At 42.6% G+C, this 14,384-nt stretch overlaps 1 protein-coding gene across 4 annotated transcripts in view; it reads right to left on the reverse strand.

Annotated features, from left to right (window-relative positions):
• The window catches only part of atp8a1 (ATPase phospholipid transporting 8A1), a 152,626-nt gene that overhangs the window by 97,187 nt on the left and 41,055 nt on the right, over positions 1-14,384 (reverse strand). For all 4 annotated transcript variants that reach the window (XM_083786146.1, XM_083786147.1, XM_083786145.1 and 1 more), the window contains exons 5-11: positions 12,106-12,151; positions 11,939-11,979; positions 9,596-9,669; positions 5,966-6,035; positions 3,962-4,089; positions 3,259-3,370; positions 2,952-3,117 (exon numbers count right to left, since the gene is read on the reverse strand). In XM_083786146.1, coding sequence (XP_083642272.1) covers positions 2,952-3,117; positions 3,259-3,370; positions 3,962-4,089; positions 5,966-6,035; positions 9,596-9,669; positions 11,939-11,979; positions 12,106-12,151 — 637 coding nt within the window. The remainder of the gene's footprint in view (positions 1-2,951; positions 3,118-3,258; positions 3,371-3,961; positions 4,090-5,965; positions 6,036-9,595; positions 9,670-11,938; positions 11,980-12,105; positions 12,152-14,384) is intronic.

The raw sequence follows: 14,384 nt of genomic DNA on the forward strand, positions 1-14,384 counted from the left end.
ATTCACATGTAACCCCCACTGACACCAAACACGAAATCATGAGCGATGTGATTTACCTTTCCTCAGCGTGTAGGAGGTTGCAAGAGTTACCTTCCTCAACCCAAGGCTTCATCTTACCAATGAGGGTTGAGAGGGACAGCCCTTCAGCAAGACATGAATGATCGCAAAAATAAAAACACCAAAATGGCACAAAAGGGTGGGGGGGTGGGGGTGAAGGGGGGAGGTGGGAAGCTACTGCTACTGGTACAACAGCACAGAAAAGGTTTGTAAGAGGTTGAGGGGAAGACAAACATGTTGGATGCTCTCAAGACAATGGAGGGGGATTCAGTCCATAGCACATTTCCAACCAACATGTGGAAAAGAGTGGGCGGATTGCGATACCATTGATGGCATCAATTATACAGTAACTCCTGTAGTTTGCTCACTTCCGTATAAGCAGCCAGCTTGCGAATAGCCCAAATTAGATTAGATAGTTTTTTTTATTTGCTAGCAAAAGAGGGTCGTTGGAGGATTTAAATCGAGAGTCTTTAAGGAAATGTTAAAAGCCAAATCACACCACTGCACACTACTGTACATGCACAGGTCATAATTTCACTCCATGTGTTAGCCAAAATGGTTCCTTGTTATAGTGTACTTAAAATATTAATACTAAATTAATCTGGCAAGCTTACAAAGAAAACACTAGTAGGTTAGAGCAAAAGGACGGTTTTCAAATTTGTTCTACCATTTCATAATATAAAGGAAGACTACCTCAAATCTAAAAGCAGCGGCAAAGAGACCAGTTACAACCTCCAGCAAATTGTTCAGGCGTAACAAGAAATCCTCAGTGCACCTATGCATTTAACAGGACAGTATTTTAAGAAGGTAAATATCAGCTGAAGCTAAATGACGAAGAGGGAGAAAAACAACAACTAAAGCTACCTACTATTTAGCAGACATGGATTTAACAGAGAGGTGTGGTTAGCAGGTGGCATGAATCCATATCAGGTAAAATCCTCCATGTTCATTTAACTTGTAAGAATTTACCTGGAAAGCTTCATTCCATTTTCACACGCTCAGATTTAAATGAACACTGAGGATTTTAATGTGAAATGGCTGCTGAATAAATTATTTTGTACTTCTGCATAAAGTAAAGATGTTAAGACATCTATATATATTTATATATATACAGCTGGTGTCAGCGCTCTATGCTGAGTCAAAGTCAAATGAATTATTTATGAACCATGCATAATGACAGCCCTTGGTGACATATGGGCCATGGTGTTTCATATGCGGTGGGCTAACTGCTCACCGGTGTTGACTGTTTTGATGCTGCTGTCTGCACGCAAGGCGTCCAATGTGTGTGCTTCGATAAACTGTGTGCAATTACAGTCACAATTGTGCGTGCATCTGTGTGTGTGTGCGCATGTCTGTGCGCATGGTAGAGCTATTGACAACTAGTGTGTGTGCGCGCATGGTAGAGCTATTGACATCTTGCCACCTCTCTCTTTTGTCACAGGTTGGATAATGTGCACTGGACTTAGTCTCCACCGCTCCTCAAGGAAAGACAATCAGTCCCAAGATGGACACCTGCTTTATGACTCACATTCCCCTCGTTAGTACAGTGCAGGGTCTTTATAGCTGTGGGTGTTAGTGTTACAGAAGGCAGCACTGAAACCACTGTGATTCCAATCTGAGCCAATACAACATCTTCTAAAGAGGAACAGTGTGAGTCGTAAAACAGACTTAAAACTGACCAGGGCACAACCTCTCCTTCACAGGCCTGCCAGGATACAGAGGAATGGCAGAGGTGATACGATAACCGCTTTGCAAACCTGGTTTCAGAGCTTCACCACAACAGACACGCCGGTCAAGGACGTCGAATTTGCAATGCCACACCAGCAGCTGTACAGATCTTATTGCCTACTTTCCTTCATACATTCATGTAAAATACAATTTTCATTTTGTAACGTGCGTTAGAAATGAGTTAGCTTTTCTGCATCTCTCTAAGCCATCTCTTCCGTACAGGCTCGGTCTTCTCTTTAAAAATCAACACAACTAAATGAGACAGTGGAGACATTTAGAAAATGTCAGTGGTTGCTTGTCCCTTGGGCTGTGCTGTGTGTTTCATTCAAGCAATAAACAAATCTAAACCCTCCCGATACAAGAAATCTTCCTGAGAACACCCTCATCTCCCAGGCTCAGAGCAGACAATAAGTGTTCTAATTAATTTCCAATGAAAGAATGAGGAAAAGGAACAAAATTGGAAGGGAGGGGTGGGGTGGGGTGGAGAGGTCTGAGGCTTGGATTTGCAAAGCGTTTAACATGCCACAAAACATGAGAGGAGAGGAGAGACACTGTTTGGATCAGGCACCAAAAAACAAAAGTCAATGAAAATATAAGAGAGCTGGAGGGGAAACACCTATGGTTGGGTCCCAGGTTTGGGCTCGTCCATGGCACGGGCCCCTACAAAGTAGGGCAACCGTATAGGGAGGGAGGGGACTTCATTTGCTTAGCAAAGGCAGAGCTTCAGTTAGGGGTTAGTAAGGGAGGGTCATTCACGGATGGCCAAGGCTTTAAAATGGTTGTTACCTGGAGCTGTTAAAAAACGACAACAAAGAAAAACAAAACAAAAATCAAACAGAACGTTAGAAAGGAACTAAAAAGGTACAGCAGCGCAGTGATATTCAACCATTTCTTTTTTTCACTCAATCACATCACATGTCTATGCATGTCACAGATTTCTGTTTTACGATTACAGGGAATTCAGTTATTCCCGCACATTGCCACATATTTCATTCACTTGTGTTGCAATACATGTACTTTAACCAAGGCAACATAAAGAAAAACAGCAACACACCGACACTAACATAAAGGTAACTCAAAATGACAAATAATTAAGCAGACACAGACAAGTGAGACCAAATATGTGGAATTAAAAGGTGTAGCGTTTGTGGCATCGGGGCTCTTACAGTTGAGGTCCATGTACCAGGCTGCGTTGCCATACTGGTACTTCCAGATGGTTTGGCCAATGGAGCAAACCAGAGAGATAGCCAGCAGGCAGCCAAATAGTACCAAGATCTGGAAGTTGGTGATGCGTTCCACGTTGGACAGCTTCAGAGGAGGCCGGGTGGAATTCTGGATAATGAATGACAAAACCACATGTTAGGACTCATTATTCCGTCTTTTTTATTATCATCATTATATTTTTTTGTTTTTTTTAAATGGGTTTATCAATACATTGTAAAAACATGTAAATACTCGGCAAACATTGTTCACCTGCATGAGTTTGGTGTCATGCCCTGTGTAGACCACAACACCATGGACCCACTGGGTGTTCCTCAGCTGGGCTCCTCTCAATAGGATCTGATCCGGTCCAAGTGATGCAGTACTGCAGTGACACACACCAAAGAAATAATAATATTATCTACCATCTGAAACTACTCTACTAGTGATAGTGTGCACAAGACACTGATCTGTCAAGCAGTTTGAGAGATTAGCTCCGGACAGGCAGGCAGACTCTTACAGACAGCTTCACCTGCAAACACCTGTAGGATCTCTCAACAGTTAAAATCTAGATGTACAGTATGCTCTGGCGCCAGTGCTTAACGTCATTTATTCTCTCCAACTCCAATCATAAGGCCATAATATCATAAAACTAAGCTGCCTCTATTTATATAATGCACTTCGCAGGCTAGAATAGATGCCAAAACCTTCTAACAAATTACATAATGAAATAATACATAAGCAGTAGGTACTTTTGTTTTGTTTGGTAGGGAGAATCCCTAAAATGATGTAATGTTGGGACAATGTCATTAGGCTAATTTCAACTTTGTTTCATATCAGTGTTATGTGCCGAAAATAGCCGATCTACAAGCTCACAAAGTGTCGCACCTCGCAGCACACAACCAAGTATAAATCAGGCAGCAGCTGTGTCTGTGTAGGAAGGGTGCCAGACATGTAGCACTCTGTCAAAACCCACCTGTGTCCATCCAGTCGGATATTCCCTACGAACTCGTACAGATGGCGGTTGGGGCTCTCACACTCCATTTTTCCAGAGAGACGCATTAGGCTGTCAATGTCCTTGATCTCTGCAGTGATCTGGAGGCCCTGCCGTCAAACAGAGCGGATGCACGCTGTACAGGTCAGCCACTGCCGCTTTTAACACTGTCCCTAATAGGCAATCACTCTTCTGACACTCACACTCTTCTCACAATCTTCTAAGGCATTCCTCCATTTCTGACTAAAATGAACCCAACCTACATTTAAAAGGTGCTGCAAGTAATACATTTTGGTTCAAACAAAAAGTAATTATTCTTAATGTTTAAAGCTCTATATTCTGATAGTAATCATTGTCATAGATTGTTTGTTCAGTAACAGGGGTCTCCCAATCTTTCCAGATATTTAATACCGGTATAATTGAAAATACATTTTCAGGTGGGTCACCATTTTCCTCCAATCAGTAGAGAGAACCCATTTAATGATTGATTGATTGAATACTTTATTAACCTTTTGCATAATAGTACACAGTGCTGTAATGCAGGTATTTTCAGATGGTATACCATTTCTGGTGTCAAGCTTGAAGACTTGTCTAGGACCATAAATCAAAAACCACCAAAGTGGAAAAAGCAGCACTCCAAAATAAAAGATGCAAGATTGTCGAGGACCAGTTGCAAATTGCAGACAGGTACTCTCTTATGGCAGTTTAGTTTTGAAAGAGGGCAAGGAGTCACTTTTTGATGGCTGTTGGTAGGGCATTGCACATTTTGGTGGCAAAACAATAGAACAAATGTAACCCCCCGTTTGTGCCAAAGCTGGGTTGAACGAGATCAGTCGAGCTCCCTCTTGTGTTGTGCCTGTGTCTCTCACATTATTGAAGTAGTTTGACAGGCACATGTAGCCTAGTAAACCGCCCGGCCGCGGGATTCAATTTCGTTTCGATTCAGCAGACCGTCTTCTGAATGAAAATGAAATTGAATCTCGCGACAGAGTGGTTTACCAGGCTATGGTACATGGGCATTGGGTACTGATCCGTTTTAGTAACTTGAAGACGAGGCCCATCGCAAGTTGCTGTATTCGGTCGGGGCTCGGTAGTTCTCTAAAATACAATCCAGGTAGGCAATTTCATCTTTCCTTGTGATAACATTGTCACCCACATTGAACGGACCCAAAAATAATGGATTCAGTTTTGCCCAGGTGTAATGACAGTTGAGTTTGTTCAGCGAGCCATGTTCAGATTTTGCCAAGTTCAGAGCCAAGGGCTTTTTCAACTTGCAAATTGTCTTTGTCCCGACACCAGGAGTGCAGATAGTCATCCGCAAACAAGAACAAATTTCTGGCATGAACTGATGCCATGTCGTTAACATAAATTAAGAACAGTAAAGGCCCACATATGCATCCTTGATGAACGTTGCATCTCACTGGGAGGGGGGAGGACAGGGTTCCGTTCACCTCCACCACCTGTTTTCTCCCCCCCAGATACAGTAGATAGGATTTTATCCTGTTCACGGCTGCACTGTAAAAAATGATTGCCTTCAACTTATCAATCAGTATAGTGATTTTCAGTGTCAAATTCCTTTTAGAGGTCCAGCTTGACTACGCCAGTAGTATTTGCCTGAGTCCACCTCACATTTGATGAGTCGGTAAAATAGAGTAGCTTCCATTTTTTCCAATATTCTAATTCCATTTTGGATTTGATCCTGATTGGATAAAATTGGTATCAAAATTGATCGATCTGGAGAGACTGTTACTGAACAAACAACCTGCCATATAACAATGATTGCTGTAGTAATATAGAGCTATTTATCACTTAACTGCAAATATCACTTACACCACCTTTATGAACATATCATAAACTATGGAACACCTTGCATCAATTTACATCATATTAATTCATAATGGCTTATTCAACATCACCACAGCAGCTTACCTACTAAGTTACAGGACATTGCCAGTAGATGTAAGAAAAGTTAAGCGGCGTGGTCACCTGTCTGATTTTGAGGTTTGTTTCTCCATCCAGGTTTGATGTTTCAATGTAGCACATCCCCTGGGGTTCACTAGTGACAAGAGAAAGGAGATAGAGGCTTGGAGTACTGTAGTCTAGAACTTAATCAAGCAAGATATCTAACAAAGTTTCTTTATTATTATTATTTGAATTACACAGAATATTCAGTTTACTGGAAGTAACTGAGTAACTGACGAGACTGCATTGACCACTTGAACCCTAGTAATCCACACCCTTGAATGACATAACATGGCGAACATTTGTTGAAAATAGCCGATCTACAAGCGCACAGCATGAGAGCTTGTCGATCGGCTATTTTCAACAAAGAAATTTGGTGTAGAAGGAAAAGGGCGGGGACCAAATATAGACCCCTGGGGGACTCCGGTCAACCAAGTGGTTAGGGATAAGTGCCAGGGACGTAATCCTGTATCTAATCCAACTATGCACTGGTTGCCATGCCCGTAAAGACGTAATTAAAAAAATATATATATTTTTTTAAACGCCCTCTCTTTTTTTATAATGGGAGAATTGGCACTCAGAGCCTAAACTGGTGGCACTGAAGAAGCATCAAATGCATTCTCAATCACCCACTGAGGCGGAAGGTGCCGTTTGGTGGGGGATGTATGGCAGAAAAACATCGTCAAATAAGAGCTGCGCAAAACAAAGATGCAGCACAACTAAATGACAGACTAGTTGTGTTGGATGAGCGGAGCGCTAACCTCTCAAAAACAGATTCCGAGCTGCGCTACTGAATCTGTCAGTAGGGGCATTCAGAACATGTAAACATTGTTGTTAGTGGGAATGGAAACATAGGCGCCCCACTGGCGATAGGTTCCCAGATTGGATGAATGCTACCAATTACAGTCATGTTTTGAATCCCACCAAAGTGTAAATCACCCTGACAGGGCAAGTGTGCACACGAAAGTATTTAACTCCAAAAGTGAACACAAGTGAAATCAAATGTCCATATGATTCAGTTTGTACACAGTCATTTAAAGAAAAACTTCATAAATTTCTTCCTAACTCCTATTGTTCTGCGAGGAGATTCAGATCAACTTAAACAGAACATTTGTTTAAGTTATACGTTTTCCTTTAACACTCACACTTTTACAGTATGGCGTAGACTGAGTGAACAGACAAGGTTCTAAGCATCTTTGTTTGCTGCTGCCCTTGGTCCTGCTGTCTTTCAGAGCGCTACAGGATACCACTAAGGGAGGGAGGGAGGGAGGGAGGTGGAAAGACAAAGAGGTGGATAGAGGAGAGAAGGAGGAAGCGGGGTGCGGGGGCAGCAGGCTTGCCGAGCACAATGATTAGAGCAGACAAATGTGCTTGTGACAGACACCGGGCATGGGGACAGAGAGTTGCAGGTGAGCCGGGTCGCTGGTTAGCTGCTCTTCTAATAAGAGCGATTTTTAAATTTCTACATTTTTATCCCACGATTTTGTAACCCAGTTTTCTTTTCACCCAGTGCCAATTATCTAATGTAATCCTGGGCGCTACACTTCCTCTGTCAACCTGGGGGGGCAGCGGACTGACCTCATGCCTCCTTCTATGCATGAGGAGTCCAAGCTGCTTCTTTTCACCTGACAGAGGGGAATTTCCCCGGCCGGACGTAGCACGTGGAAGGGACACGTTATTCCGACCAGTTCCTTTCCCCTCCATCAGGCGCCCCGGCTGGTCAGGGGGAGGTAGTTTTAGAGACCAGGATTACGGCATGTTTTTGTGAGGGTATCTACCCTAGGGGACACGGGGAGAACATGCAAACTCCACACAGAAAGGCCCTATCGCCAACCCCCGCCTCGGGTATGGGCACTGATGACGTGGAGGAGGGAACACGCCGCCAGTGCCCACAGCGTCCCCAGCGGGAATCGAACGCAGGACCTTCTAGCTGAGGCGACAGCACTACCAACTGTGCCACCGTGTCCCTAATAATAAGAGCGATTTAAGCATGCTGTGCTGGTCCAAATACAGAGAAGGGAGGGGGGGGGGAATCAAACAGGTCCTCGAGCACTAGAGCCCATTAACCAAAATCAAAGAGCCTTTTCAATATATTGGTAGCAACCCAATGAGAGCTCATTTGGTTCATGGACAGGAGCTGTGCTCTGTTGTGAAAGCTGGCAATAAAAAATTCTAGAAACGGTGTAGAATTATAACACATTTCGCATATAAATAATGGCATTGTGCTTCAACTTTCAGTTAGACCATTCACATGGCAGATCCATAGTATCTATGGCTTCACAGTTTCATTGGCTAAACTCGCTAGATGCATTTGGCTTTGGCAAGCAGGTTGTCACATGAAAAAGGAACATTCTACATGGACCAGTAACAGGGAACAGACATGGACAAGTACAGGGAACAGTAACAGCCATGCAAAGGCAAGAACCAAACTGAAAAGGATCCCTGGCTAATAAGACAAATATGCCTTAAAACATTCTACTTGCCACAACAAACAACAAAAATTCAAAAATAAAAAAAACGTAAATATTATTTTTCACTCAATAGGATGCTCCCGTCGCAAGTTGATGATGTCATATGTCCATGTGTGGTCCAGCCCTATGGAATGTAATGCACGTGCAAATAACTTTTTTTTTTAAATATTGCTTTGATGCTCGTATTAACCATAGGAAGTATTAAGTTGTTTTTTTATTAGCATATGCATTCCATACATTACATAGGGCTTGACGATATGGACATGACATCATCAACTTGAAACAGGAGCAGTTCCTGTTGAATGAAAGAAATAAAATATTTAAGGAGTCTTTTGTTGTTGTTGTAGAGGGCAAGTATAATGTTTTAAGCCATGGCATATTATTTTGTCTAATTAGCCAGGGATCCTTTTAAGAGTCTGCCTCAAAAATATGAACATGCCATCTTAAATATAAACTATTCATTCTACGCCGTATGTAATTCCTTCGATTGAGCGAAATATAAGACGATGTGAAAGTAACTGTGCCAGAGTGGTCAACGGCACCACAATAGAGAGGAAAAGACAAGGGAGAGAGGAATCTGGCATTGTGTTGACCCCAGCCAGGCAGCTCAATATCTGGAGTTGGCAGACGTAATGAGAGGCCCCATCCTCCCTCCAAGAGTGGAAAATTAAATATTTATCACTGGTGTCAGCAGAAAGAGAAAGGGTCCTGGCCTTGTCCGAGCTAAACGTCTAGTCCTACTCAGTGTAAAAGTATACAGAGGACAAATAGTAGACAACAAGACCGTCTGGGCAAAATATCATTAGCGAATGTGATTGACAAACAACACACTTCCTTTGCTCTACAGTTAAGTCATAGTGCCCTTTAAGGACAAGGCAAGTTAACCCCTTAATTGTTCCTGTGTGGAGCTCAATTAGGCAGCTGCCAGGACAGGTGTGAATGTATTCAATGTGAGTAATGTGAGTAAAGGTGTATAAAGTATACTATAAAGCCTAAGTTTTACAATTTAGGCATTTACCAGACGCTCTTAATCCAGAGTGATTTACAATAAGCAAGGACACCACAAGGTAATGCATAGAAATAGGAGGATCATAAGTAAACCTACGTATTAGTGCACTACACACATATCCAATCTATACCACACATATTCATCATTTCTCTGCAGTGTGATTGGTTTTCTGACCTGGAAGATAGAATGGCGAGGTCAGCCGGGAGGTGATCTCCATTGGCCGCTCTGACTACCTCACCAACGCCCAGCTGATGTTACCACCACACGCCAGCAGGGGGCGAGGGAGAGAGAGATGGTCGCATGTAGGGGTGTGTGGGGGAGAGAAAACAAAATAGGGGTGTAGAGGAGAAAGGGGCAAAAAAAGAAATAAGGGGGGGGGGGGGGCAGACAAACAACAAACAGGAGGAGGAAAGAGAGACAATTGTTTCAAGTGTACGGTAAAATAAGTGTACGGTAAAATAAGTGAGGAGCACAAGAATGATCAGCCTGCATAATGAAGGCAAGGCTGGACGTCTCCTTGTCGTTCTGCTGTTCAAAAGCTCTATTCAGGTGGAGTAATCATGAGAAATGCTGACTCCCCAGACGTAGGCAATATGAAGCCAAAATGTATGGGACTAGAAAGTAATGCCATAATTAAATTAATTCAGCAGCAATAAATATATATCGTTTTTAATTAATGCGATTGTGGAGTACGATTCAGTAAGATTGTTTCTGGGGGAAAGGATTACGTAAATAAACCCTCTCATGCCAGAGGAAATATTATTTCCTCTGGCATGAGATACACATTATGTACACAGAGCAGGAAGAAGTGTTCCAAATGGCTTTTGAAAAGTTGAATGAGAAGAGAGGTTGACGTGAACACGTTTGGTAAATCTGAACCCAAAACCTCATTCCAGCTACCGTCACCTCCACAAAAGGAGGTGACCGTTTTAACAAATAAACAATGGATTCAACTGCATCTTGATGGTTCTGCACTTCAAATGATGAGTAAAAGCATCGTGTGTCTTTCCATCGATCCAAACCGTCATGTCTTTAGTGTGAGCTGTGCGTCATGAGAGCAAGAGGGAGGAGAAATGAGGGGACAGGATCCCCAGGATCTGGTTGGGACCCTTTATACCGTCTAGGACGACAAAATCACTATCGCTCACCACAAGCTGTGAAAAATAGATGTTATTGGTGCGCTTCACGTCGTTTGTAGACAGAACATGAGGAGAAACCTGAGACTAGAAATGTGAGATAATTATGAGAAAACATATTGAAGCATTTTTATATATCTATGTACATGAATCAAGGCCATGACCACAGCGAGGCAGTATAAATAAAATTTGCTCCATTCCTTCGTTCGAGACGGGTCCAGTTTGAGGGTGGTGAACTGGATAGCCCTACCGACAGCGCTCACCCCTGCCTTTGACATCAACTTTAAAAAAGTTAACAAGTAAAAGACGTAGTCAGTGGAGACCTAGCCCAAATCAGAGAGAGAAAGTAGCTTTTACAATATGTATGAACTCAAGATGTAAAACACATTCATTATTCAGACCTTGCTACGCCAGAGAAGATTGCCCATCACTGAAATGGCAAAAAAAATGCAATCACCAGTATCACAATTTAAAAATGGCAATACAGTATTTTTTATACTGACACGTCACTAACGCAACAATATCTGCAGCCACCAAATGTAATATAAATCCCTTTTTATATCTTCCGTCTTGCATCTCCTTTTATAACTTTTAAATGTACTGCATATCTATGTATGTCCCTTTTTTACTGCACCTGACCATACACAAATTCCCTGAAGGGAACCTGTAATCTCAGCCATGAGAACCTTTTAAATGGTTATTTAGAGAAAAGGTTTTGTGCGTCTAGGAATATCTAGTAGTAGTCTGATGATCGGACTCTGAACCCTCACACAGGGCAACTCTCTTAAAGTACAAATTAAGAATCATCTTGGTTCTCTAGTTCTGTTGTAGTAGTGCACTTTTCTCTTGCTTGGAATGATACTACAGTATACTTGTTCTAGTACAGTAGTTCTAAATTAGTCCATCAGCTAACTGCATAAATCCTGTTTTGATGTTTATTTAAATATGCTAAGGCTACATCATGCACTTGACTGGGTGATACTTGTTGTAAGTACACAGCTACATCCTCAGTGTTAATTTAACTCAATTAAGTGTGTAAATTATTACTATCTAAGTGTTAAATGAACACGGAGGATTTTACTATGTACATTGCCCTGTGTCTTCAGGCCTTCAGGATTACCCTAATTATAGTGGCTGGATGCTGATGAGGAAGAGAGTGTGTGTGTGTGTGTGTGTGTGTGTGTGTGTGTGTGTGTGTGTGTGTGTGTGTGTGTGTGTGTGTGTGTGTGTGTGTGTGTGTGTGTGTGTGTGCGTGCGGTATGATGAAAGTGGTAGAATCTGTCCTGCACTCTAGATTAGCAGAACGCTATAGCTGATAATGACCCTCTGTAATGCCGTGGTTTACATTTCAGCGACATATAACGACAGTGTGGGAACATACCTTTTCCCAGTGAACAATCTCCCAGGCACCATTTCTTAATACTGTGATGACAGAGAGAGGGGAGAGAGTTAAAAAAAGAGATTGTCGATCATTTTCTTTGTTTAGCCTACATATGCTATCCCAATAATTTATACAGTATACAGTATTTTGCAGGTAATTTCCCCTACCTTGACATTCCTTTTTGTTGACGACATTGTCGGCGTTGTGACGTTTCTGTAATGAAACAAAAAGGGGACAATATTCATCATAGACACATTCCATCCTGAAACACATTAATACTAATTAAGTAAGCAGGCAGCCAATAGGCAGAGTAACATCCTCATTCAAAACCCTGGAGACATACCATGCCTGATTAAAGAATCGATGGACGAACAAGGAGAAACAAAAGCTCACTAGACAAGAACAAACTCTGACTGTCCTGGATTTGAACAACCACCTTTGAACTGTGGGCTCTGAGGTAAAGCTGGTCAACTGCCTGCTTGAAAACAATATGTGGCTCCTGAGCAAACTCAAACAGCATGGAAATAATTGGTGGCTTTCAATAAGGGGAAAATAGAATGGCTGCCCTGCATGTCTTCAATTTACACTTAATGTCATATTTTGACGATGCACTGTGCAGCGAATATCAGCGTCTCAACACCATAGACTGTAAAAAATATGGACAAAGCGTTCCCCGGGTCTAACGTGAACGTAAAATGAAGCCTGAAATCCCTTGCATTCTAATGCACTGTAAATCGCCATCTTTCTAGATCCGTTTTGGACCAGCTGGCCATTGGCTGGCTCCGTTTGGGTCCAGCTGGCCATTGGCTGCCCAGACAACGAGGCGGGACTTCCCCCCTTCTTCTCTGTTGGTTTTTATTTTGACTCGAGTGGGAGGAGAAGACTCTTGAGTGGGAGGGGAATCCCGATCATAGACGGTAACGGTAGCCACGCCCCTCAGAACATACGCGACTTTATGGTCATTATTTTAATGAATGGGACCATACTTTTCCAAAAAGAATATTATGACATTAGAAATGAGACTTTAAACTAGTGACTGGAAGAAGAAAGTATTCATGACCATGTTTATTAAGGTAATACAGTCTAGGTGAAGTTGGGCCAAAATACATGGGCCTCTATGGAGCTATGGGGCTTTTTGGGTCCAGTCCAGGGCCACAACAGGCCATTATATGAACTACCGATTTCAAATGAGGCTTCACGAAATATCTGGCTGACTGCCCCCCTGCTCAACACTCACAAATTTTAAACCTTCTTTTACCTAGGGAATATATATGCTGAGCAATCATGCTCTTTTTTAGCATCGCCTGTTGCACTCACACCTGGGAAGTGTGCATAACATACTGTACACACATCTACGGTTGTTCTTTTTATTATTATTATTATTATTTTTTTATCCCACGATTTTGTAACCCATTTTTCACCCCTGTGTCAATTATCTAATGTGATCCTGGGCTCTAAACACCCTCCGCCAACCTGGGGAGAGCAACAGACTTGAACTCATGCTTCCTTCATGCATGAGTGTCCAAGTCGCTCCTTTACACCTGACAGGGGGGAGTTTCCCTGGTTGGACGTAGCGCGTGGAAGGAAAACGTTATTCCAACCAGTTCCTTTCCCCTCCATTAGGCGCCCTGGCTGGCCAGGGGGAGGTAGTTTAGAGACCAGGATTACTGCATGTTTTTTGTGAGGGTACCTGCCCACCTACGGTTGTTCAATAAAACACCACTGTGAAACTGTTAGAAGTTTTGTACCATACTCAAGATTCAAACCTGCACCTTTCCTAAAACGAGCCTCGTCTAACCTTTACAGACATAGCCATAACCAGTGAACCACACTGCCCTTTTAAACATTGCACATGATTTTTAAGTTTGGGTCCCAGGAGTACCTTCCTAGAAATGTAGTCAAAAATACAATATTTGTCTTTGAAATGTAGTGAGATACTCAAAAATGTACAGTACTTGTGTAAGGGGCCGTGTTCACACTTCACAGAAAGGGTTTTTTGAGCTGCATGTGCCTTTCTGCCATGCACTGCTTACTGCTATGGTAAAGGCAAGCTGGAGCACTCCACCAGCAAGCAAGGTCAGGACCTGGAAGAATGTGTGACGTTTAAATTGGGGCCAGATCAAGTCAAACCAACACTACTCAGATCTGGCCTAGAATATCACCTGATTTCAGCCAACATAAATTCTGCCCACTAAGACGGACGTCCAGAGAGAGTTCGATCGAGGCCAGATCAACTTAAGTCATATCATAACTAGATCTGGCCCTGAATAAGCTATATTATTTAAACTGGTGAAGACGTCCTGGAAATGACGTAAAGATCATCCCCATATGGGCTGGGATCTGGCCTAGTCCTGAACGTCCTGATCACCACCGGAGGATGTCATAACATCATCATGACGTCGTTTGGCTTGCTGGGCCTCTTCACAATGGTGTGCATCATGCTTCA

This window comes from Protomyctophum parallelum (genome assembly GCF_964188405.1).
Source record: "Protomyctophum parallelum genome assembly, chromosome: 16".
NCBI classification, from domain to species: Eukaryota; Metazoa; Chordata; class Actinopteri; order Myctophiformes; family Myctophidae; genus Protomyctophum; species Protomyctophum parallelum.